The 25,948-nt window shown below is 42.2% G+C and overlaps 1 protein-coding gene across 3 annotated transcripts; it reads left to right on the top strand.

The window, feature by feature from the left end:
- Positions 1-1,375: 1,375 nt before the first annotated feature.
- RIGI (RNA sensor RIG-I) lies at positions 1,376-25,639 on the top strand. 3 transcript variants are annotated; one of them, XM_075739874.1, is made up of 18 exons: positions 1,376-1,682; positions 1,829-1,960; positions 3,774-3,952; positions 5,606-5,756; positions 9,601-9,726; positions 10,560-10,670; positions 11,664-11,817; positions 12,723-12,981; positions 13,701-13,863; positions 14,307-14,408; positions 16,559-16,716; positions 17,024-17,159; positions 18,068-18,216; positions 19,492-19,582; positions 20,291-20,461; positions 22,005-22,156; positions 23,080-23,226; positions 24,813-25,639. In XM_075739874.1, exons 1-18 carry the CDS (start codon positions 1,577-1,579, stop codon positions 25,107-25,109), a joined length of 2,784 nt encoding a protein of 927 aa, XP_075595989.1. In that variant the 5' UTR covers positions 1,376-1,576; the 3' UTR covers positions 25,110-25,639. The 3 variants fall into 3 exon arrangements, with proteins under 3 accessions (XP_075595989.1, XP_075595988.1, XP_075595990.1); XM_075739873.1 differs by having other exon boundaries at positions 1,424-1,682; positions 10,557-10,670; XM_075739875.1 differs by lacking the exons at positions 1,376-1,682; positions 1,829-1,960; positions 5,606-5,756 and having other exon boundaries at positions 3,840-3,952; positions 10,557-10,670.
- The last annotated feature ends 309 nt before the right edge of the window (positions 25,640-25,948 follow it).

Below are 25,948 nucleotides of genomic sequence, written 5' to 3'. Positions count from 1 at the left end.
TATTTTTGTTTGTTTGTTTTTAACAGGTGGCCATTTAATATCTCCACCAAGTGTCAGGAATTTTGTAAGTGCTCAGTCAAGCAAAAAGAAAGTGTTAATTGGTTATGAAAAAGATTATTTAACAGTACTTGTTAAACTGCATTGTATTTTTGTCTTTTATTTTTACTGAAGTGGAAGGCTTGAGTATGCTTTAGGGATGAGGGGTGATCTTTTGGTGAAAGCTTTCTAAGAACCACCAGGATTCAGAAATGTAGTTAAACATGTGCTCAGTGGGCACCTGTGGCTGGACTAAAGACCATTGTGTGTGTACACACACACCCCCCCCCCCCCCCATAGGTCCATACAGTAGCTGGCTGTACACACTCAGTCTACCCAGTAAATATCATTGGTCTGATATTCCCTTTTCCCCTCTGAAATGAACAACCTGCCCCATTCATGTTTTCCTCATTTGTCCCCATCCTGCTGACTCAGCACCCTTATTTGCTGACTCCACTCACACTCAGTGACATCAGTATATCAGCATTTCCCCACTTTCAACATCTGTCATTTGTCACCCTCAGGCTGCCTGATAGACTCCTTCCACACCTTTTTTCTGATAGTTTCTCCCCTTACTGCCTATAATCCCTTTAGAACTGGGTGGAATAGAGAAAAGACAAGAGTCAAGAGAAAGAAATGAAAGAATACTACATACTTGAGAACAAGGATGGACTAGAACAGAGTAGAATATGCAATGTCAATGGTAGCACTTCCATCTGCCTCCCCCCATACATCCTTCCAGTGCAAGCCCATCACTCAGTGGTCATGTGTTGCCAGGGATTGAGAAAGCAGATATTGGGGCATGGAGTTGTCGTGTTTAGCAGAGCAACGTGGGTGCTTTCAGTTCTGCAACCTGCTGGGCCCTTTTGTGAGCCTTATCCTTCGGTGCTCACCTCCCCGCTACAGGGCAGTCAGACAGACCTTCTCATTTTGACGTTCCCAAGCTAAACTAATGCTAGCAGCTGAGCAAGCACTCCCTCAGAGCACGTAGGGGTCTTGCCTTGCTGTAGAAAATTATTTTTCAGTCTTTGCAAAACCAGGGCACAGTCTGTAAATCCAGGGAGGGCAAAAGGCAAGCAGGGGGGTAAAGCGACGCCTTTATTCGTATTACCTCGCCGTGCTCTCCCTCACCCTGACAGCCGCAAACGGTCGGTCACAGGCTTTCCAACCGTGTGCATGCGCATTTTCTTCACACACACACACCCCCTTTTTACTTTTTTTTTCTTTTTTTTCTTTTTTTTTTTTTTTTTTTTTCTCCTCTTGCTAAGGGCAAACGTCAGCGGAAGGCGGCGCAGTGCCTGCGCAGGCTGCCCGGCCCTTTCCTCCGCGGCTGCTTTTGGTTTCTATTCTTCCGCTGGCCTGAAGTTTCTTTTTCTCTTCCGCTCCCTGTCCGTGGGGAGCCTCCCCTCGGTCTCCGCCCGCTCTCCTGGTGCCAGGGCAGGGGCCGGGCTTCGCGGCCCCGCCGCTCCGCACGGAGCCGTAGCCGGGACCGGGACCGAGACGGGTGCCGCCGCGCCGGCGGTGCGAAGCCGGCCTTGCCATGACCGCCGAGGAGAAGAAGAGCCTGCAGTGCTACAGGCGGTACATCGAGAAGAGCCTGAACCCCGTCTACATCCTAAGCAACATGACGGACTGGTTGTCCGACGGTGAGCGGCCGGCAGCGGGTTGCTTTCCCCGGCGCTGCCCTGCGCCCGTATCCTTCGTGCTGCCGGCGTGGGTGGGGAGCTTTCCTCTCCCTGCCGCCACTTCTGGTCCCCTCTCTCACTCTTTGCCTGCTTCGGGTTTTTGCTAGAGGTGAAGGAGAGAGTCCGGAAGGAGGAGGAGAAGGGGGTGACGGCGGCCGCCGCGCTGTTTGTGGATACCATCCTGGAGCTGGAGGCGGAGGGCTGGCTCCGGGGCTTCCTGAACGCCCTGGTTGCAGCAGGTGGGTTCACACGCGCAAACGTGGTCTCCTGGGTTCTCCTTTCCCTGCCAGAGCCACAGCCGCCCCCCGCGTTCAGCGCACCCGGGATGCGAAGCATCGTTCCGTTATCCTTGGGCTTCCGCTATCGGGTCTTGTCACATCAGATGAGATGCGGTAGGAAAACGTAGGCTGACAGAGGATGGAAATAAAACTTTGAAGGCACGAGGAAACGCCTATCTGAGAAGCAGCTGAAACAATTTTGATTATGGGGAAGGTCAATGAAAGATGAAGGGATGCAGAATAAAGCCTCCTTGACAGGAGACTTGTCTGAGTGTTTAGAGAATAAGGTGGCCATTGTTCTCACCAAATATAATTAAAGGAAGCTAAACCCTCCGACAGAGAAAGCTAAATGAGTTTCAGAATGTGTGGGGGCGTTAACTGGTAGCATGGAAAAACTCAATTCAGGGACAGAGTCTTAAATTAGAAACTGATTTTTAAAACTTACTCAGAGGTCTTAAAAGTTGTATGTTTCAAGAAGTAAGTAACCATTAATAGTTTATAAATGAGATAATTGTTCCTCAGTCGCTAAAACTGCTTGATGTGTGAGGTCCTAATGCAATTTCCTTTCCAAAACGTGACAGGAGAGATTGTAAAGGTGTAAAATTACCAGGATTTGCCAGCTTTCGTGTATACACGTAGTTTCTTTCATAGGTTCTTGTTGGTGATTTGGTAGATATCTCGAATCCCAAAATCTCATGCCATAAGCCAGTTTTGTTTTCATTTCCTCACTATTAACTATGGATAGTTACAGCATCTCTGTGAGCAATTATTACAAAATTTCTTATCACTTGCATGTAGCCCACTCTTCCCTTACAGCAAATACTTGGTCCAGAGCAACTTTTTACCAGCCTGTTGTAGTCCTAATTTCTGACTTGCAAAAATAGCTTATTTGAACATGTTGATAGCTTTCAGTTTGGTGTATCTTCAGCAGAAAACGGAAAAAGTTAACCTGCTGACTCCAAGTGTTATCAAAAGTACTTACTAATTGGGCCTGAGACTAGAATATAGCATCGCTCTTGTATTTGGCAGATGCAGAGATAGGTGATGATTAGATTAAAGACATTGTGGTGGTGAGTATCCTTCTCTGCTGCTCCTCCAAGGAAGATAAAAAGTTAGGCAAATTCCTTATGTTTGCTCGCAGTTCCTTTGGGACCCTGACCTGCTTTCTTCCACCTTTGACCCTACACAGCAAATCACACAAGTCCTCTAAATATGATTCCCTGCCACGATCTGTTCCAGAACAGTATTTTCAGCTGTTTGCTACTGTCTAGGCTGCAGCTGTCTGGGTTGCTGTCAGATGGGGACTGACTTGAATCCAATACGATAAGGATTTTTGAAGGAGGGTGGAGCCAAGGACAGGACTGAAAGGTAAAGGGCTGGTAAAGAAAAGAAAAGGAGATCGAAGGTGTTTGTGATTCTGAGTAGTGTCCTGTGCGCTGTGAATTCCTGTGGGGGAGTAGCATGGCCTGCAGGGATCCGAGGATTGTATGGATCGAAGGAAGGGGGTTGTTATGGTTGATTGTGTGATGTGAGCTGTGACATTGTGTAGCTCTCCTTAGCACAGGGTTTTTCATGTTATACATACAAGTGCTGTAAAGGAAAACAGTCATTTAATCTATAAAAATTGTTTGTGATTCACCTAGATTTTTGTCAGTTACAGGCCAAAATATTTTTTAATTTCTCCAGTGTGACTAGAGCTGGTTTTTTGGCTTTTTCTTACATATGCTAGCTAGAGATTGAATTCATGGTAACAATTTGTCTCTTTTTCCAAAAGGTTACACTGGACTGGCAGAAGCAATTGAAAACTGGGACTTCAGCAAACTGGAAAAACTGGAACTGTACAGACAGCTGTTGAAACGGATTGAAGCAACAATGCTAGAAATTGATCCGGTAGCACTCATGCCCTACATAAACACGTGCCTGATAGAAAGGGAGTGTGATGAGATCCTGCAGGTACGAATAATGGTAAAATCCTGGTATTTGCCAAGTTTTGCTGTGGAGAAGTGCTGGCTACCTCACTTATAGGATGAATTGGTGCTCGTCCGTCAGGCTGCTGAGTGAGGAGGATGGCCAGCCACAGGCCCTTGGGGAGGGACTTTACTTTCCTCTGCTAGGGGAGGCTTTGCTGTGTGGCTTTAGCTTCCCACAGCAGTGCTGTCTGTGATGCCAGTGCATCTCATTCTTCACCCCTCCGGCTCGGTGGACAAGGTGGTTTGTGAAAGGGTTGCAGGCAGGGAAGCAGGATAGGGTGGCTTTGGTATTGGCAGTGCTCAGCTGTGTGCCTTTGTGGAGTCCAGGCTCCCATGAAGACACCTCAGGATCTCTGGAAGGTGCTACATGACAGTGAAATGTGCACCTTGCCATACCTTTGAAACACATCCCTTTCTGGAGTGTTCATGCTGCATTAGTGCTCCTAAAAATGCAGATGGAAATAAGCAAAGTGCCATTTAGATGTTGCCTAAATTGATTCCTGCTTGTCATGGGATTTGACATAGTCTATTACTTTAACTGTGGCAACCTCTAGAAACTTTGTGTGGCTCTTTGAGTTTTGTCAGCACCCAAAGAGATGGTTGTAGGGTGAAATGATACTTCTGGTCTGAAGTCATTAGCCAAATGCTGTGTTATAAAAGTCAACAACATTGTCATTGCCTTTGGATGTGAAGCTCCTGTACTGTTACCCAGTTCTAGCTCAGTGTTAACTCCTAATAAGTTATACTACCAATTACTCATCATTTACGACTGGTTAATAATCATAGAATCACAGAATGGTTTGGGTTGGAAGGGACCTTAAAGATCACCTACTTCCAACCCCCCTGCCATGGGCAGGGACACCCTCCACCAGACCATGTTGCCCAAAGCCCCATCCAACCTGGTCTTAAACACTTCCAGGGATGGGGCATCCACAACCTCTCTGGGCAACCTGTGCCAGTGCCTCACCACCCTCATCCTTAAATAAGTTTCTTCCAGATATCTAATCTAAATCGACCCTCCTTCGGCTTAAGGCCATTACTCCATGTCCTGTCACTACATGCCCTTGTAAACAGTCCCTCTCCAGCTTTTTTAAGTTATTTATGCTGTGTGAAGTAGTCTTTTAGGTGTTCTCACTCCTTGTGACTCCTGAGAAGCATTGTTTACAGCTATTTTATTTCTAAAGCATTATTTCTGGATGGAGATACATAACATTTGGAAAGCTATTGCATCTGACCAAACATCAGGCCTGCCATAAATTTTGTACTTTTGTGTTTTCCTATTGTGGAATGTTTTTTAATCAGTTTGGCCTCTGACGTTTATGGCAGATATGACTTATTACAAGGACCTTGCAAGATGAAAATTCACAGAATAGCTCTCCAATGTTTCAGACCTTGTGAATATTTAAGCAAATAGCCTACCTGTTGATGTAGTCCAGCTAAGTTTAGTGTATGCCTAGGCTGGCATAATTGCAGCAGTAGTAGGTAAACGACTGAATTTTTTTGAAATCTTTTATTCTATGAGAAGGAAAGGCAATTTTCAACTGAACATCAAACAAACCAAATCAAATCATCAATCAAGTAACAGTGGTTTTGATCACTCAGAAGCTACAGCAAGTTCTGTTTGTTCTGCATGCAGATTAGCGAATACAGAAGCAAAGCAGCCGGGATAACTAAGCTCATTGAATGTCTCTGTCGATCGGATAAGGAAAACTGGCCGAAAAGCCTTCAGCTGGCACTAGATAACACAGGATATTACAATGCAAGTGAACTGTGGAATATGAGAGAAGGTAAACTGTGAATTGTTTTTACGATGCTCTTTTCCTATTCTTGTACCAGACAGTATTTTTTTTTTTTAGGAGAATATAGCTAATTTAAAATGATGCCATCAGAATGCATTGCTCATTGTAGTTTAAAAATAAACCCCTTTTTAAAAATTAAAATGTTTTTTATATAAAACGAAATATAGGTACTACCCTACAAACCATCAGAAATTATTTTTTGACTATTTTTCCTCCCATATGGTTATGAATGATGTCTTTTTGGCAAACAGAATTGGACAGCATACAAGGCTCTGAAGGTACAAAATAAACAAAATGTTTATCTTCATACCTCCCTTCTACTGTAATTCACCTTTTGCCATCTTTTTGGTTGCTTGAGTTGTGATAGATGCAATGTTTCCTGATAAAATATGATTAGTAATTTGATATTGTAGAAAACTATACACTTCTTTAATGCACAGAGCAGATCATATACTTTTTTCTTTTAAAAATCAATAAGCAGCATTTACCAAATGACTATGTTAATTTTTTGTAAAAATGCAGAATTTCCCCCAGTCAGATTTTGCTTTTGTCATTGAATTTACTTTTTTTTCAGTTGAAAAGTACCTATGAGTACCCTGCAGCATGGGAGAATTTAGAGCAGAATACAGTATTTCACTACAAAATAATTAAGACAGACTAAGTGATTTTAGATAAACTGGATTGTATTTCTTTATATCTACATTTGCTTTCTCCCAAACCATAAGAGATTGTTTGAATTGTTTTTAATTAGCAACTGGGACAAGCTGCTTTTAAGTGGATTCTTAAACAATATTTCTTATTTTGAAATGGTTTTATTGCTGTAGTCAAATGTGTGTAATTTCTTATTTGGAGATTTAATTGGGTTTTTTATATAAAAAACCTCCTCCAAGCTCAGGAGCGATGCATCCCAACAAAGAGGAAGTCAAGCAAAACCACCAAGAGGCCCCTGTGGATGAACAAGGAGCTCCTGGACAAAGTCAAATGAAAAAAGGAAGCCTACAGAGGGTGGAAGCAAGGGCAGGTAGCCTGGGAGGAATACAGAGAAACTGTCCGAGCAGCCAGGGAGCAGGTTAGGAAAGCCAAAGCCCTGATAGAAATGAGTCTGGCCAGGGATGTCAAGGACAACAAGAAAAGCTTCTATAGGTATGTCAGTGATAAGAGGAGGATGAGGGAAAATGTGGGTCCCCTCTGGAATGAAACGGGTGACCTGGTTACCCAGGATATGGAGAAGGCTGAGGTACTCAATGACTTCTTTGCCTCAGTCTGCACTGGCAAATGGTTGAGCCACACTGCCCAGGTCACAGAAGGCAGGGACTGGGGGAATGCAGAACCGCCCACTGTAGGAGAAGGTCAGGTTTGAGAATATCTAAGGAACCTGAAGGTGCACAAGTCCATGGCACCTGATGAGTTGCATCCACGGGTCCTGAGGGAACTGGCGATGAAGTGGCCAGGCCACTCTCCATCATATTTGAGAAGTCTTGGCAGTCTGGCGAAGTTCCCACCAACTGGAAGAGGGGAAATATAATCCCCATTTTTAAGAAGGATAAAAAGGAAGACCCAGGGAACTACAGGCCAGTCAGTCTCACCTCCATGCCTGGCAAGATCATGGAGCAGACCCTCCTGGAGACTGTGCTCAGGCACATGGAAAATAAGGAGGTGATTGGTGACAGCCAACACGGCTTCACTAAGAGCAAATTGTGCCTGACAAACTTGGTGGCCTTCTATGATGGGGTTACAGCGTCAGTGGATAAGGGAAGGGCAATTGACGTCATCTACCTGGACTTGTGCAAGGCATTTGACACTGTCCTGCATGACATCCTTGTGTCTGAATTGGAGAGACATGGATTCGATGGATGGACCACTCTCGGTCGATAAGGAATTGGCTGGATGGTCACAGTCAAAGAGTTGTGGTCAACGGCTCAATGTCCAAGTGGAGACCAGTGACGAGTGGTGTTCATCAGGGGTCGGTACTGGAACTGGCACTGTTCAACATCTTTGTCAGTGACATGGACAGTGGGATCGAGTGCACCCTCAGCAAGTTTGCCGATGACACCAAGCTGTGTGGTGCGGTCGACACGCTGGAGGGAAGGGATGCCATCCAGAGGCACCTTGACAGGCTGGAGAGGTGGGCCTGTGCAAACTGCATGAAGTTCAACAAGGCCAAGTGCAAGGCCCTGCACGTGGGTTGGTGCAATCCCAAGCACAACTATAGGCTGGGCGAGGAATGGATTGAGAGCAGCCCTGAGGAGAAGGACTTGGGGGTGTGGATTGATGGGAAGCTCAACATGAGCTGGCAGTGTGCACTTGCAGCCCAGAAAGCCAACCGTGTCCTGGGCTGCATCAAAACCAGCATGACCAGCAGGTCGAGGGAGGTGATCTTGCCCCTCTACTCCACTCTTGTGAGACCCCACCTGGAGTACTGCGTCCAGCTCTGGGGGCCCCAGTACAGGAGAGACATGGAGCTGCTGGAGAGAGTCCAGAGAAGGGCCACGAAGCTGATCAGAGGGCTGCAGCACCTCTCCTATGAGGACAGGCTGAGAGAGTTGGGGTTGTTCAGCCTGGAAAAGAGAAGGCTCCGGGGAGATCTAATTGTGGCCTTCCAGTACCTGAAGGGGCTTACAGGAAAGCTGGAGAGGGACTGTTTATCAGGGAGTGTAGTGACAGGACAAGGGGTAATGGGTTTAAGCTGAAGGAGGGTCGATTTAGATTAGATGTTAGAAAGAAATTCTTTACTGTGAGGGTGGTGAGGCACTGGCACAGGTTGCCCAGAGAAGCTGTGGATGCCCCATCCCTGGAAGTGTTTAAGACCAGGTTGGATGGGGCTTTGGGCAACGTGGTCTAGTGGAGGGTGTCCCTGTCCATGGCAGGGGGGTTGGAACTAGATGGTCTTTGAGGTCCCTTCCAACCCAAACCATTCTATGATTCTATATATATTATATCTGTAGTTAATAATTTATAAATAATTATATATTAAATATATAATAATAATACTACTTAGATGTATATTGATATTATCTTACATAGATGATTGCTATACATATTATTTGGTTAACAGTTATATTTTATAAGTTAAAGATATCACTGTCTTTTGGGGCAGCTTCTGCTAACATCCAACTTAATGAAGCCAAAGTCAGCCTACTGAAGAAACGTCGTCCATATTGGAAGTATTTTAATGCTAGCAGTTAAGAAGAGTTGTTAGTAGATGTTAATTGCAGACACTGTGTGGTTTCTGGAGCTGGATTAGGGTGCAAATGTGCTCTTTCTTCCTCTCCAAAATCAGCACTTTGTGATCATGTGTTCTGTTTGCAATGAGACTCTTCATGCAAAACCCAGTGACAGTTCTTTGACAAGGTAATAATTATGGGACCAAAGAAAATTTTAGTAAGCATCTTTGGAACCTCTCTTGATTATCATGTAAGATAAAAGATGGAGATAGTCTTACAATTTCTAGGTCCTTCCAAAAGGTGGAAGGAAAGGGAGAACAAAGTCTTGAATTTACAAAGCTTCTTTGAACTCCTAAGTATTTTTCATGCTTGTGGTTAATGTCTATGCTAAATCTATAATCTTGTCACTGAACGCAGAGGATTTAACTTTCCTCCCAATCTATTATCTCTCTTGATTTTTAAGGGATAGATAAATGTGCTTGCAGTATGTGGGTGTTCTAAACCCAAGAATCTCAGTGTAACCATCTTACATGAAAGGGAGCCTGCATGCAGATCATTTTATGTAGTCTTTCCATGGTAGCAATCAACTCCTTCACCTTATCATCCCAGCAAATACATTTTAAAATGAAAAGGATCAATAACATGCCTTTTTTTTTGCAATTGTACAGAAGATGGCAAAGATGTTGATGGTGAAGTGACAGATGCCTCTGAGAACAGCTTTGAAACCATGATAACGTTTTCTGAAGAAGCAGAACCTGATAATAATCTCAGTGAAAATCTCTGTTCAGCTTCAGGTAAGACTTAGCAACTTAAACCAGTTTGTGGCTGGAATTCTACATTTTCTTAGACTCCTGAAGGATGCAGAAGCAGTGTGCCACAAAGGAAAGTACTGAGGAACTGGTACAAATATATGACTTGATCTAGCTGTCTTCTGTTTAAATGTTTAAAGGATATCAGGCTGGGCATTGCATGTATTAGGGGTTGCCCCTCATTTACCGCATTTCTAGTGCAAAATTGTTCTGTAGGCACATTATCAAAAAGGTCTCCAAACACCAGACTGTTGTTGATGCATCTCTTCTCTGATACAACTAGTTATCATATGACCTGATATTAGCCAGTTTAGAGAGCTGAATGTGGCTGCAAAGGATCTGTGGAATGGCTGTCATGTCTTGTATGGCAAATTTTGCTCCACCAGAGGTTTCTAGTTCCTGTTCCATAAGTGCAAACCCTCTGACAAAACCACAATTTAAGTGCATATTAACTTCAAAAGTCTGTAGAGCAGAAGCTAAAAGGAATACTATATGTGTATTTTGGGGAAAAGAAGCCCTTGTGCTTTCTTTCTGTGTTGAAAAAGATCTGTTGAGGTGAGAGTTGTCAGCCAAGACCTTGAAATGAGTTCATTTTAGGAAGCACAATTGAGCAGTAACAAAAGTATGTCATCAAACCTACACAAAAAATGTTTGCTGGTGTGTATGTCCTGTTAAAAGGCTGGTCTCTCAGAGAATGCTCTGTGTAGACTGTGAGGACTCTACCTCTATCATTTTATATAGCAACTGTATGGGGCAAAATATATTTTATGCATTTCTGTTGCAATACTCTTCACAAAAACATGGTTCTATCCTAGAAGAAATCTATCAGCCTTCACCTATTTATGAACCAAAGGCGGTTCGGAGCTACCAGATTGAACTTGCGCAGCCTGCTATCAATGGGAAAAACACATTGATATGTGCCCCCACAGGTAAGAAAACATGTTTCCTAGAAAAATTCTTGTGGTGGAGAGGGCTGTGAAGGATAGGGAAGGGTAAAGATTGCATCAAACTTTTTCAGCTGCTTATTTAAAAGCAGTCTGCCTTGCAGGAGTAGATCCAGATCTAGCCTGAAATTAATGACCAAGGGCAGCACAGTGACTGAGCAAGACACTCATGTCTTTTGGCACTTCAGTTCTTGTATTCAGATTTCCATGTTCTGACCTCTGCTTTCTCACTGCCCGGTGCAGATTTTTGAGTTAAAATCACTCACTGAACTCTGCAACTCTTTAAGAAATTTGGCTTGCAAGTAAAAGGAAAGGAAAAATAGGATGAGCTGCCCTAAAATTCCCCAGTCTTCTGTACTGCAATGCCCACAACATCAAAACAGTGCAGGGAACTTTTACAGTAGTTCAGGGCTGAGTTAAGAAGATTGAAGGTCAGCAGCAAAAGAGCTCTTTCTCTCCACCTGTGTTTTCCATGTTGCTAGCCTGATTCTCCCCTGGGTACTGGAGAGGCAGGTAGGGTAGTAGAGTAAGGGACACAGAAGAGCTCTGGGTGGCCTGCGCAGTGAGCCTGGGTGCTGAAGGAAAAGGAATGTGAGAGGAGCACGGCTGCACGGGGAAGGATGGAAGCTGAAAGTGCCTGGTGCCTGTACCATAGTCTGATTTGATCTGGGAGCACACTCATTCTAAGAGCAGAAATAGACTCAGTGATTTCAAAGAACTCAAAGCTGCAGACTGATTTTCCTTCCCAGTGACTGCCACATGGTTTTTACAGACTGGGACTGCAAGAGAGAAAGGGATGATTACCCACCTGAGTAAGCAGCAAGCATGTGTTCAAATCTGACCCCCCAGAGAGTCTGGAAGTGTTACAGCCCCCTTGTCAGCTCCCCGTTGTTACAGGGCATCCAGATGAGACAGGCTCCTGCTTACAAATACGCCCTTTCATACTAGTGCTTTACCTTTCGCATTCTTTGTTTAAAGGATCTGGAAAAACTTTTGTGGCACTTATGATTTGTGAACATCATTTCCAAAACATGCCCGCAGGACGAAAGGCAAAAGTTGTTTTCCTTGCAACTAAAGTGCCAGTGTACGAACAACAGAAAAATGTATTCAAGCAGCATTTTGAAAGAAGTGGGTAAGTGTAATTCTACCTGGTGGCTTCCTCCACAGAAAATAAACTGCCCTCTAGGTCAGCTGTGGCTAGGGCAAAATGTAATGGGTTTACTGGTGACAAGTGTGTTTGGCGTTAACATAAGGATGATGTCTACTGGTAATAATGGCAAGTTAGCATGGTAGAGTTTGGTGGAGAGTCTGAAGTCTGCTTTTGGAGATTTTAAGCATTGACTGTGCAGCATGTATGGAAATGGCCGAAGTATACCTGTACTTGCCTCTGGACAAGGCTGAAGTGTGTCCTCTCTTGAGACTCCTTTCAGCCCTGCTTCCAAAGATGAGGCAGGTCCAGGCAGCAGCAGTGGGATTCCTCTTGCCATTCTCAAATGGCAGAGTCTCTTTGTTTTCCAAATGGAAGGACCCAAACTTCTTTGGGTTTTCAACCTCTGGTCAGAAAATGATGGTCCACCTCTCAGATGGGACTGAAAATTGCTTAGGGGAGTATCAACAACCTATAGCTTCTGATTTTGAAGGAACTGATTACTGAACATGCCCATATGAATCCTTATAGTTAAAGGAGAATTAGGCTGCTGGACAGAAAGCAGTCCTGTGCTGCCAGACATATACAGAAAAAGGATGAAGGGCAGGATCTCCAAATATAGCTTACATGTGAACTGACAGATGCAGCTAAGATGTAAAAAATCACCACCCCTTAATGTAATATACTTTAGTTAATGGGAGTTGAAAATCTAGTTGTTTACCCTCAGCCGGTTTGTTCTCAGCTTCGGTGGGTCAAACTGCTGGGCTCAACAATTTGATGTTTTGAACTTAGTGACTACCTTTCAGGCTTGCTGAAAAGTCCATCCTTCTAGCTTTTTTGCCCTGCAAGACATCCTTTTTCATACCCCATCTTTTGCCTCTTCTTCCTAGATATTCTGTTCAAGGAATTAGTGGTGAAACAGTTGCAAATGTCTCTGTAGAAAAGGTTATACAGAACAGTGACATCGTTGTGCTGACGCCCCAGATTCTTGTGAATAGCATTGAGGAAGGGATCCTTAGCTCCCTGTCCATCTTCACTCTGATGGTATTTGATGAGTGCCACAACACTACAGGCAACCACCCTTACAGTGTGTTAATGACCAGATACCTGCAACAAAAATTTGACTCCTCTGCAAACCAGCTGCCTCAGGTAAGACCCAGCCTGTTGGTGGAAACATTAGAAGTATTTTGGGGTGCAGTCAGCAAAGCCTGAAGTCTTGCCTTTTGTGTTAATCTAGTTCAAACTAACAGTGACTACAAATTGAAACAGTAACATGGAGCACTTTTTCCCTCTTCTCAGACACCTCAGGGCTGTTTTCCCATGTTATATCTTCCCTCCAGCTGCCAAGAAGGACTGATCAAGCATGACAAGGGTCCAGAGTACTTGAGAGCAAACAGGATTGCTGGGCTGGGAAGAAAGCATGTGCCCCAGAACTTAGTAATCTCATAGTCACCTCTCTATTGCTGTCTTCTGTAACAATAAAATAGGGCTGCTGCCTCCACTAACAGGAGGTTTTGGTCCAGCTGAGAAGACATCTTCTCTGAATGAATGTGGAAGATCATTCTGGGGTGGATTTGCTGTTTCCGTGTATGATGAGCACTGATAAATACAGTTGGTTATGGATTTAAGTGGGTAGATAATTTATTTTCAATTTGAATACTCGAAGCTTGAGTGCCTTGGAGAGGGCATGAGTGGGGACAAGGTTTGGCTCTCAAGATTTAGTCCTTGCACTCATGTTTACTTCAGCTGCCTGTTTTGTTTCCTTGCTTTTGAAGAGGGTGACAACTTGGTAATTGGTAACAGCGTCTCCTGGGGATTTTTTTGTTTGTGACAAAGGAGCAATCACTGCTATTCATGTGTGTGCTCAGATTGTAGGTTTAACTGCTTCTGTTGGAGTTGGTAATGCCAAGAGCATCAAGGAAACGATAGAGCACATCTGCACCCTCTGCTCCTACCTTGACATACAGGCCATATCCACTGTCAGAGAGAACAAAGAGGATCTGCAGAGATTTGGAAACAAGCCAGAAATGCGTGAGTATGCTTCCTTTTTATTTTCCTGTGAGACGCAAAGGACCATAATTAAGGCAGTTACCCAATTCTTCTTTGGTCAGGTGAAGTTAAAAGCTTAAAGGTAAGCTGGAGCTTTGCTTTCTGCTGGCTTGAAAGAAGCTTAAGCATGCACTTCACTGTTGCCCCACAGCAAGGCAGTGCCCATTTGGGCAAATTTTCTCTTTGCTGGGCTCCACCACAATCTCTCATTCTTACTTAGCAAGGCAGAAAAGCCAATGCAGTTCTGCCAGTGTAGACTGGGGGCTCTTTCTTTCTATGTAACTATAATGCTCATTAACAATAAATATCATTGTGATTGCATAGCGCACCATACATAGTATTCTTCTAGATAAAAATTTCTTCCTAGGCTGCCCAGGGAAATGTTTGACTTATTCAGGTCACTGACTTCCATTTCTTGTCTCTAGATGTCAGATGGGTTAAAATGCAAGTTCAGAATCACTTTGCAGACATTATCTCAGGTCTGATGTCTGAGACAGAGGAGTTGATGAGGAAGATTTACTCAGTGGGTAAGATACTGTAATATGCCTGTAATTGGGATACAATTTTGGATTACATCAGTGTGAATCCTCATGGCTGCTAGGGCAGTCACTCTTTTTTCCACTTCCTTTCTCCTCCATCCTTTTTACTTGCCTTTAAATAGTACTTCCTAATTAAGAGATTACAGGTAGAAGCGTCAACTATTTTCCTGTTATACTTGATTAGTTTGATAATCATAAATATTTTTGCTTGGATTTCAACATGTGTTTCCTGCAGCTAAGGATGGTGTGCTTAGGTGGCACTGTCAAATCATTTTGAATGTTTAAAGAGTCTGAAACAAAACTACCAAAGGGGTTGCTTTTAAAATGCAATGAGCTGGATTTCATTGATAAGAGATACCTGTGTGTTCTTATTTGAGCATTTCTCTAAATGCTTCATACCTAAATCTGTCTCTGCTAAGGAAAACAAGAAGCATGTCAGTTGTGGTGTTACTCTGAATGTTGTAAATTCTTCCTTTCAGTGAAAGTTTACTTTCACTCTTGCTGCTCTGACACTTCTCATATTTTCTCTGGGGTCTCTGACTTGTGCTCAGACATATTTCTAGGGGTGCCCTGGCCACCTTTTCTGGTTAGCATCTTTATATCTTTGAGTACCCCTATTTCCACAGTTTATCTGGTCTCCATTATTTCCTATTGAAAAGCATTTAAGGTAATCTTACAGAGGAGGATATGTAGAACACAAAGATCACCAGAGAGAGGATAGGGCTGCCTAAGAAAGGAAACACTTGACTGTAGGGTTCCAGTCTCAGGAGCTGCAGTGGTGTGGAGGTTTGCAGAGAGGGAGATGCATGGCTGTGAGAAGAGAGAATGGGTCTCATGGTCATGAGACCTAATTCTGCAGCCCTGCAGAAATCAATTGATCTTTTCTGCTTTTGCACAATTCATAAGTGGTGTCCAGTAAGTGGCTCCTATGAACAAATTTGAGAGATACAGGGGGTAGAGCAGAGACCCATGGATGGCTGTGCTCAGGATCAGCCTTGGTCTATCCACCTCTGAATTAAAGGATTTTGTCTGTGCTTAGAGTGGGTTTTACAAACTGACTAAGGTGCCTTAGGCCTGTTTACCTCAGTTCTATACTTTCTAGATTTCCCCCTCCCCACTTTCCAGATATTAGAGAGTGAACTATATTTTGGGGCAGGAAGGGAGAATTAAAAAAAAAAACAAACCCCACAAAACAAACAAAAAACCCCCAAACAAAAACCCCCACCCACCCAACCAAAAAAAACCCCAATCCAAAACTCAGGAACCCCCAATAAAGAACAAACACAATGGGAAGTTCAAACTGCATGCTAAATTAAGCAAACACTTCTGTAGCTTATTTCTACATCACAGGTCCTCTTGCGTGAATGCCATTGGCTTCCCTTCTGTGAATGCTCTGATTACTGAAGTTTGTGAAGCACTCAGAGTGTGTATGTGACAAACAGTTACTGACTAGTTCTGCCTCAAGAACAGGTCCTTGGATAATATGTCTTTAAGTACCATGGACTGTTTAGCAAATGAATTCTTAACTATAGAGTAGCTGGTAATTCAAGGAGCAATGCACATGCAGTGTCTTGAATACTGTAGGCTTCTTATAGGGTAAGTGAGCTCTAATTTTATTGCAAAAGACTCTGCAGATGTGTGTATGTACACAGATCCTCAGTTGAATTGTACTGGGTTAATTTTAGCTTACCATCTGGGTATATGTTGAAACACAGGGAGTGAAGAAGACAGAGCCAGAATCTTCTCAGATGGTTCCCAGAGGCAGAACAAGAGGCAGCGTGCATAAACAGAAATACTTAAAAAACAGGAAGAACTTCTTTGCCATAAGGGTGGTCAAACACTAGAACAGGCTGCCCAGAGAAGTTGTGGAGTTCCTGTCCTTGGAAGTACTCAAAATCCATTTGGACATGATCCTGAGCAACTGGCTCTAGGTGACCCTGCTTTGAGCAGAGGGTTGGACTAAAGACCTCCACAGGTTCCTTCCAGCCTCAGTGGTTCAGTGATTGTATCATACAGTGTACTTCTGCATAGGCTTTTTTAGACCTAACATTCATGGAAAATGTTTTATCTTATAGCTAACCGTTCTGGTTATTTGTTAGTCAAGATGAACAAAGGTTTGTTTCCTCCTTCTTTACTAGATAATATCTCTCAAATCAACAAGAATGATTTTGGAACACAGAAATATGAGCACTGGATAGTTGCCACTCAGAAAAAATGCAGACTGTTGCAACTGGCAGATAAAGAGAAGGAGAGCAGCCTTTGTAGAGACCTTTTCATTTGCACTGAACACCTGCGGGTAAGTGTATATCCTCTTTCCTTCCCTGCGGAGGTGTAGCCATCCTGTTCCTTCTGATACAGGTATGTTCACCAAGGAGCAGATTTTGAACCTAATGATTTTATTTGACACAGGCTAAAGCATAGTGTGTAAGAGTTGTATCTTAAGATACTAAGGACAGTATAGTGCAGAAGAGACTTTATAATGCTTGTGTTGTCATACAAATGAAAAAACAACACAAGTTTGCAATACTTTAGCTAAATAAACTTTGCATTCATTCCATCCCACAGAAAATGAGGCTTAAATGTGTGTCTCTCTTTCTGAGCAGAAATTCAACGATGCTCTCATCATCAGTGAAGATGCCCGCATTGAAGATGCTTTATTCTACCTAACTGAATTTTTCATAAATGTCAAAAATGGACCATATACAGAGTTAGAGAAGCAACTGACAGCCAAATTTCAAGGTATTTCACACAGTACTTGTGACAGTGGCAGGGGAGAAGAGGGCTTATGGTAGGATGATCCAAGTGTTTTCTTCAAAGTAATTGCGGTTGTTTTTCCAGAAACTGCACTTTTCAGAAGATCTAGTGTCTGTGTGGGCACAAATGTAGCGTTAGGGTAGGCAGGGGGGAACTTATTTTCTGGGACTTCCAGCTTCTATTGCAGGAGCTAAGGAAGTAGTAGTAATTGTAGCTAGATGCTTTAGTAGGGTCTTATATGCCTGACTTGGAGATAAGGCAGCAGTGTCCTTAAAGGGGACTTGCGCCCCACAAGTAAGGGGATGGTCCACAATCATGGTTGCTGGCAGCACTAGGTAATGCAATATCCACTGCTCAGTGCACTGCCTAGCCTCCTCCTGCCCAATGCTCCTGGACAAATCACAAACTTCTGGGGAGAAGCATGTCGCCATTGTACCCTTCTGATTAAAAGTTAGTGGTTGCACTGTTCTCTAACTTCTTAATTAGTAGCAGTGTGATGTAAACCAGTCTGTGATGTGGTGTGTTGCAGTGTTAACTGCAATCTAAAATCACTGGGCTGTCTGCCCTCTAATATTAGTTGTTTCCTAAGAAGAAATAGCATCACTCCTTGCAAGAACTAAGTTTGTTTCACGGCTGTCTTTCAATGCACGGTATGTCACAGCAGTTCTCCTGTCAGTTTGCTACAAAATGTGAGAAATTCAGAAACTATTTTCCTGGGGATTTTGTTGCATTTAGCCAATAGCTTTCTTTGCATTCATCTGAAAGAATGGTATAGAAAATAAAAATAGATGCTAAAGAGAATGTGGGTGTCATTTGAAAGTAGGTTTGGGTGAGAATTCTGTTTTCTGCATTAAAGAAGGTAAATTATTCAAGACACTGCTGTTTTCTTCCAGAGAAAGAACCGGAACTGATTGCCCTTTCAAAAGATGAATCAAACGAGAATCCCAAGCTGGAAGAGCTTGCCTGCATCCTGGATGAAGCATACCGCTATAACCCACAGACTCGCACTCTTCTCTTTGCTAAGACAAGAGCCTTAGTAGCTGTAAGACTTTTTTTTAAAGCTCCTACAATGGGAAGTGAGAAAATATAATGCCTCATCTATTATGCTTCCATTTTGATCTGGAAATACAAAAATATGCATGTATTTGATCTTCCTAAGAAAATATTTATCTTTGTATATGTTCCTAAGTGCTGATACTCTGAGACAGGATGAGTTGTTTGGTTTTATTTTGGTTTTGGCTTTGTTTTTTTTTCTAAAAACTACAGCCCAGGGGCAGTGTCCTTCATTACTTCTTCTTGCTACATGTTGTAGTTGATCATTAAGCTGTCAGATTTTTACTTTAGGTCTGAAGTCAGTTTCAACAAGATGTGCTACAAGGTTTTTGGCTTCAGTATGGCAGTGTTATAAACCAGCAGCTCCGCTCTATTACTGACTGCACATCAGGAGGTATTTATAGGTTTCCCGGAGGATTCGTATGGGCCCAAAGGAGGTCTGTGCCCTAGTGTGTGTTCTTGATTAAGAAAAAGGAAAGACTTTGTGGAGCAGATGTTCTCTGGATCCTTCTGATGTGCTGGTATATTTCATACTTGCCTAGGATCAAGGATCTAGGCTGGATGATCTTTTTTTCTCCCTTCCAATACCTTGTTCCCAGAAGAAGTTCATGCTTGAAGTAAGTGTGTTGCTAATCATTAGCTTCAGTAGCTCTTAAACATTTATTGCAAAGTATCATAGTCTCTGGCTACTGTAAACAGATTTATCAGCTGAGAGTCCTAACCCTCATTTTATCCTTGGATATAGACATGCTGGATGAATTACAAACCAGAAAAAAAGGCAGGCTAAAGTCCAAACTAACACCACCAAGCATCTGCTGGCAATTTTCCATTCTAGATGTAAAAGCCTACTGTAGCTTGGCTGAATTTTGTTCTTATGTAAGAGCAGTGAGAAAGTGCAGTTTGTAAATAGCAACTCATTCCCTTTGGATCCCAGAGGTGTAGTATTCATTGATCTGTTGGTTTGTAAGAGAAAAAGGCATATATTTTGTAGCAGTGAAAGGCTGCGTGCTCTCTAGCCAGCCTTTAAGTTGCAGGGGTGGTAAAAGTGGAAATCAGTTGTGGCATGGTTGGATCTGGCATCATGGCTGTGACCCTTTCTTTTGCACCTATTAATAGATGTTCCCTCCTGATGCACAAGTTCTACCTTCTGCTTTTGGTTCTCAGAAGTATTAATTGTCTAGGCAAGCATGGACAGGATCTACCTATCTATTCCAAACTGGCATTTCATGTGGACAGGGATCTAACTTTCTGATTTGCTTTCCAGGCTCTGAAGAAATGGATAGAAGCAAACCCTCTACTTAACCACATAAAGCCAGGTGTGTTGATGGGTCGTGGAAGAAGAGATCAAAAAACAGGTATGCAGGTTTGCACTGAGGACTACCAGTTGCTAGACCTACAGTGGCTACACTGCTAAATTGTTCTGCTCTTCCAGTGTTCATCTTCTGTGCTCTTAAATAGAGGAAGGTCATGCAAGTTTGCACTATGCTTTTTTTCCATATTTAAAAGACCTTTAACCAATCCTAAGGAGATGCTTGCTTTTGCTGTCCAGAATCTGTGGTTAAAGCAGCAGTAACACTGTAAGTGACCCTTTGCTGCAGGATTCTTTTGCTAGTTCAAAAGTTTAGAAACTGTTTGCTATCATGGCTTCTTGTGATTACTTCTAGTGGTATTTTCCCTGTTCCTTTTACAGATCCCTTTCTTATTTTGTATTTAGTGGCACAAAGACATTTTAAGGTAGAATGGAAGCTACAGACAAAATGAATTATGCATGGCTTAAATTAAGAGTTAGCTTGGGCTTAAAATAACTAAGCTGTATGGGTCTCTCTAATAAAGATCAACTAGGTGTTGTGTCTGAAATGGTGTTTCCCAGGATGACAATTCTGGTGGCACATCAACAGGAATAGTGGGTATAGCATGAAGCCAGCTGGATATACAAACTTAAGATACTTTTCTAGATCAAAAGGGCATGTTCATTTCTAATCACTTAAGTAAGAGAAAATGCAAGTATCTTACTCAAGGAACTCTTCAGTGTTTTTTCCTGACATGCTTTCTTGGTACTACAGGTATGACCCTCCCGATGCAGAAGGGTGTACTGGATGCATTCAAAACCAACAAAGACAGCAGACTGCTAATTGCTACATCTGTTGCTGACGAAGGCATTGATATTTCTGAGTGCAACCTTGTTGTGCTCTACGAATACTTCGGTAATGTCACCAAAATGATCCAAGTGAGAGGTATGGAATTTCAGAGCTATTACTTTAGAGACCTCTTTTGGCCTAGAAATGGACATAAAGTGCTACTGAATGACACTTTGGAAATACTATAGTAATATGTGCGTGTCTTGCTGTTGTTCTTCTGTGCCCCTGAGTGAAGTCAGATGAATGATGGCATCAGACATGACAAATTTGTTCACAGAACTGAGTCCTTGATGTTGTGTGACTTTTGCCATGCAAATTAGCAATGCTGCACAAGGTTATTGAACTGTTGAGGACTGATCCCTCAAATGGCTAATACATATAAGCAGAAGTATGCCTAGAAGAGCTGTAGTCAGAACTAGTGCAAATTGTTCTGACTGTGATAATTTACAAAAGACTGCTGCAATGGAGTTTTGTGTATTGCCTTGGCTTCAGAAGACCTTCCCCTGCCCGGTGGCTTATTCCCAACCCAGCTACATGGGCACGTGAGGCCTTCGCATTTGCAGACCTCTAACATTCAGGACATACACAAAAAAAAAGGAAACGCTGTTTCTGTCTTGGCTTGTCTAAAGAAGCCTGCCAAGACTTCAGTCTTGAATCTCAGTGATTTTATGATATGGCCAGTAGAGGGGAATGAAGAGCCACACTAAATACTGGTTTCTGTCTAACATTCCCAAATGTTGTAAAACTGCCTACGTCTTTCAAGCGTGCATCTGATATATTTTACCGTATCAGCCAAGCAGTTAACTTCATAATTTGTCAGGAAATGATCTCCATTGTACTTAGTTTTCTGCTTTCAGGGTTTGTGTCCAGTGATTTTCTTGGTTTTGTCTTACAATGAAATAACTGCTCCAGAATTCATGTTTATGGGTGCAAGGATACTGTTTATTCTTAACAAGCCATTAAAGATGCAAAGAAAATAGGCTGTGTCAGTTTTAAACCACATAAAATCATGATTTTGGGGGAATGGGAACTTAAAAGCAAATGCGAACATTTTTTTCTAACTGAAATACTTCTAAACTGGTAGGAGATCCCTGTAGTCCTTAGTTTGCCCACAGCAAAAAGCAGGCAGACAATAGGAAAAGCTGTATAGACAGGTGGAAAAGATGGCACTTGCTCTTGTTGGTTTTTTTTCTTATCAACAATGTATTTCCAGTTCCCTACTTTTTTTGTGATAATTTTTTTTTTAATAGACACCAATTAGCAAGGCAGAAAACTAGTAAGACTAAGGTGAACTTTTCTCCTTTAGCTTTTGTTTCCACAAGAAGGCAGCAAGATGCTGTACAATAACTGAAGTGTCAGGCGTGCCTGAGCTTAACTGAGGCAGGCCGCAGAAGTAGACAATACAGCACTGGCTGGGGCATATCCATGAGGATACCTGGAAGGGGGCATCTTGTTCTGGTTTGTGATCAAAGAAGAGCAAGCTGAGAGAACACTGTTCAGAAGTAGCATTATCTGAATCTGAACATGGGAAACAAAAGCAGCCACACAGAAAGTCCTTAATGCTTTTTTTTATGGTACAGGTGCCACTTTGCATATCTTGTTAAGAGTAACTAAAGAGGATAAATGTGTTGCTGTATAGGTCGTGGAAGGGCAAGAGACAGCAAGTGCATCCTTGTGACAAACAAAAAAGAAGTGGTTGACAATGAGAAACAGAACCGTTATAAGGAAGAAATGATGAATGAAGCTATTGAAGAGCTACAGAATTGGGATGAAACAACATTTGCAAGAAAGGTTTGTAGTCTGTGGAATTTTCATACTCAAATCTACAGGTATAATCTATATCGGCCTTCATCTACTAGGGTCTATCTAGGACCAAGTGATAACCTGAGGAAAGTGTTCACTGTATATGGTTTCAGACCAAGACTAGATCAGAAGAGAAGGGATAGTGTGTACTGTTAGCTTGTGGAATGTCATTGTATTGTTAACTGTAAAAAACTTAGAAGTTGAGGTAGAATTTTGTGGTGGGTTGACCCTGGCTGAGGGCCAGGTGCCCACCAGAGCCGCTCTATCACTGCCCTCTTTCATTAGACAGGGGAGAAAAGGTACAATGAAAAAAAAACTTGTGGGTCGAGATAAGGACAGGGAGAGATCATTCTCTAATTATCATCACAGAGGCGTTGATTGGCTTGGCCTTGGCCAGCGGCGGGTCCGTCTTGGAGCCAGCTGGCATTGGCTCTGTCAGACACAGGGGAAGCTTCTAGCAGCTTCTCACAGAAGCCACCCCTGTAGCCCCCCCGCTACCAAAACCTTGCCACGCAAAACCAACACAAATTTAAATAAACTTCTCAGCTTAGAAATAAAATACAAACTGTTCTGTCCACTGGAAGAGAACTATTGCTGTGTCTGCTTGGGACAGACTTAGTCTTCACAAAGATTTAATAACGTTATAACAAAAGGGGCCATAGGTGGGTAGAGGAGAGGAGGGAACAGGTGGCATAAATGCTGTCTATCATGTAGTCTTACTCTAGCCTTGCATTTTTAACCTGACAAATGCACCATGTTCTTTCCTTGGTATGAGTTGCTAGAGCAAGGCATATTTTGTTTGCTTTTAAATAACAGGTTCCGAGATGTTACATATTCTGAGTCATGTTTAGACAGACATTGGGGCTTCTCTTAATTTCATAATGATCTTGATTTTTATGTATTTATTAAAGATACATGACCTGCAAATGAAGGAAAAGGTATTAAGAGATTCCAGCAAGAAAGACACAAGATGTAAGGCAGTGGAAGGAAAAAAAAATCTTCTCTGTGGAAAATGCAAAGCATATGCCTGCAGTACAGATGACATCAGAGTTATAAAGGTATGTCTTTGTATGGAAACCTGCATCCATGAACAATGATGTTGTTTATCAGTGTGGAAAATAAGCTATTTTGTGCAAACTGGAGCAGAAAAAAATTTTGAATAAATCAGTCAACCACAGAACCAATCATAACATGCTACAGAAGTAGTTATGATGGTAGTTGATGACGTTCAAGGTGTGCAAATATGTGATATGACAGTAATCCCTTTGGTTTTCCTGAACCCCCTTCTGTTAGAAATTGATAAATTTTGGGGGAAACCATGTGATCTTCAATGACATAATCTACTAGTGTAACTGTTAGATATTTATTTTCCCAATTAGTGTAAGATTGGAAGTCTTCCTGTAGTTGAGAGATTTCTCCCACCATTTCTGTTGACTGAAAATTACCCATTCAAAGTGCTGAGATTTAGCTCACTGTTTAGCTCCTTGGCTTATAGGCCAGTTTTCAGTTTTGAAAGGCGAGGCAAATCATGGTTTTACAAGAGAAGCCTTTTAATTCTTCAGTAATACTTCGTTTTCAATTCTTTAGGTAGTTCACATTGCTTCCCTGTATCTCGGGGGGTATTTTTATTGTACTCTCTCTGAATTTGGAGAATTTCTCTGTAGGCCCAAGAAGCCAATACTCCACACATGGCAAGTGGTGATCACGAAAGAGAGCCTTTTCTGAGCACTTTGAGCCTTTCTAGTTCTGAGATTTGTTCTTTTGAAGCGTCTTCTATTTGTGCTGCCCTGAAAAGTGCAGGTGTGATGTGATAGGGAAGGTCTACAGGCGAGGATTTGGGAATAGCTCAGCCTTGTGAAAACCTTGTTACATTTCTTTGGCAAATAACAACAGATATCTAACACACACCTCTGACTTACTCCATTTTGTGCTGCTGGCTTATCACCTGTATCTGTGCAAATAGATCTGAGAGTTCAGAAAACTGCTCAAAAAGATTTTATGTTTAGTACTCTGCAAATAACCCCTCACAATATTTTAATCCCTACAACCTGACTTCTGTCATAGTTCAGCCTATGTATTTAATGAAAGTTGCATTTTCAGGAGGAACTAGTGTTTTCAGTCACCAGCTCAAATTGTACATGTGCTTTCAAATTAAGTTAATGTATATAATCGAAGATTAAAAAAAATTATAAACAACTGTACCTCCTTTGTCTTATGAGGGTTACTTTTTCTACCACTCCAAAGGAATTGCATCACCCCTCATGGAAAGCTGGGATCATATAGTTAAAATGAGTGCAAAGCAGGAGTGTCTCAAGTTGTCTGTTGTCTGGATGACTCTGTTTTATGCACATGGCTGAAATACTGAATGTTTTTTAGAGCAGTTAAGTAAGTAACGTATAAGCTGGTGACTGGTGATCTATAGTAATTTTGGTTTGATAAGCCCAGGCTTGGGCCTTTCTAGTACCTGGTATTTAATAAATGAGGAAAAAAGAGTGATGAGCCAAGGGGGCTGGAAGGTGAGCCTTGTAAATGACAGGAAGCACCTTACCAGGGAAATAGTATTTCTGAGGGGAAGGAGAATGTCAGGAATAAATGAGGACTGGTGTTTCATACTGTTAAGCGCTTCTGGCATGTGTTGTTTCAGGAATCTCATCACACTGTCCTAGGAGATGCGTTCAAGGAACGTTATATAACAAAGCTTCACCAGAAACCAGTCCGGTTTGACTGTTTTGAGAAAAAAAGCAAGATGCATTGCCAAAATACTAATTGCCAGCATGACTGGGGAATCATAGTAAAGTACAAGACATTTGATGATCTACCAGTGATCAAAATCAAAAGCTTCGTAGTAGAGAACGTTGAAACTGGGGCACAAATGGATTTTCAGAAATGGAAAGATATTAATTTTTCATTGAAGAATTTTGATGAAGAAACGTCCAGCTGAACTCAGCATTTTAGTGCACGTATTACCCTACTGCACTAAGCTGAAATAGTGGATGACCTATTTCCATGTATAAAAAGTTCTTATTCTTTATGCTGTCTGATATATGCTTAAGCCTCTCATCAGAATCTGGCTAGATTTAAAAAAGGCTAATATGGTCACTAAAAAAAAAAAAAAAAGTGCTATTTAATGAAATGTTTCACTACAAGTTTTAATATAAGCATGGACAAACATGTGCCTAAGCATCTAGATCTTAATCCTTGCTACTATGAAGTTGGTCTGAAGAAAACACAATTGAGTGACTGAACATCTAATTCTAGGTGACAGGCCACAACTTCAAGCATTTCTGTGTGAATCAGAATCTTCTTTGTTACTGGTAACTTCTGGTTGGATTGTATCTCCATGCAGATGACATGGCTTATGCGTACTGACACTGTAAGCCCTACCAGAGCTACGTTTAAAGCTTTTTAAAAATTACTGTTAATGCTCTAGGCATTTGGGTATATAGAAAATAAAGAGAAAATGTCCAGTAACATTTCTGTAAGGATGATATTGCATCTTGTAAATCCATCTTTAATAGAGAATGCTTCTGTATCAGTCTGAGAAAAACAGTAGGGCTTCACAGAGCCCTCTTGCAGGAGGCATCTTCTGGATTAAAATGGTAGCACTGCTCTCTTCTATCACTGCATGTTCGTCAAGTTGCTGTTGCTGAAGTTGCAGAATGGTCATCTTTCTATGTGTTGCTTAACTGAACAAGACCCAAGGGGGACAAAGCAGTGCCCTGTAAGATGGGTGAAGACTTAATTTAGATGGTGATTAGCATTTACCCTGATGTCCTGTCT

Source organism: Balearica regulorum, chromosome Z (genome assembly GCF_011004875.1).
Source record: "Balearica regulorum gibbericeps isolate bBalReg1 chromosome Z, bBalReg1.pri, whole genome shotgun sequence".
Lineage (NCBI taxonomy): Eukaryota > Metazoa > Chordata > Aves > Gruiformes > Gruidae > Balearica > Balearica regulorum.
The sequence above is the reverse complement of the archived record's forward strand: the minus strand, read 5'-3'. Positions and strand labels throughout refer to the sequence as shown.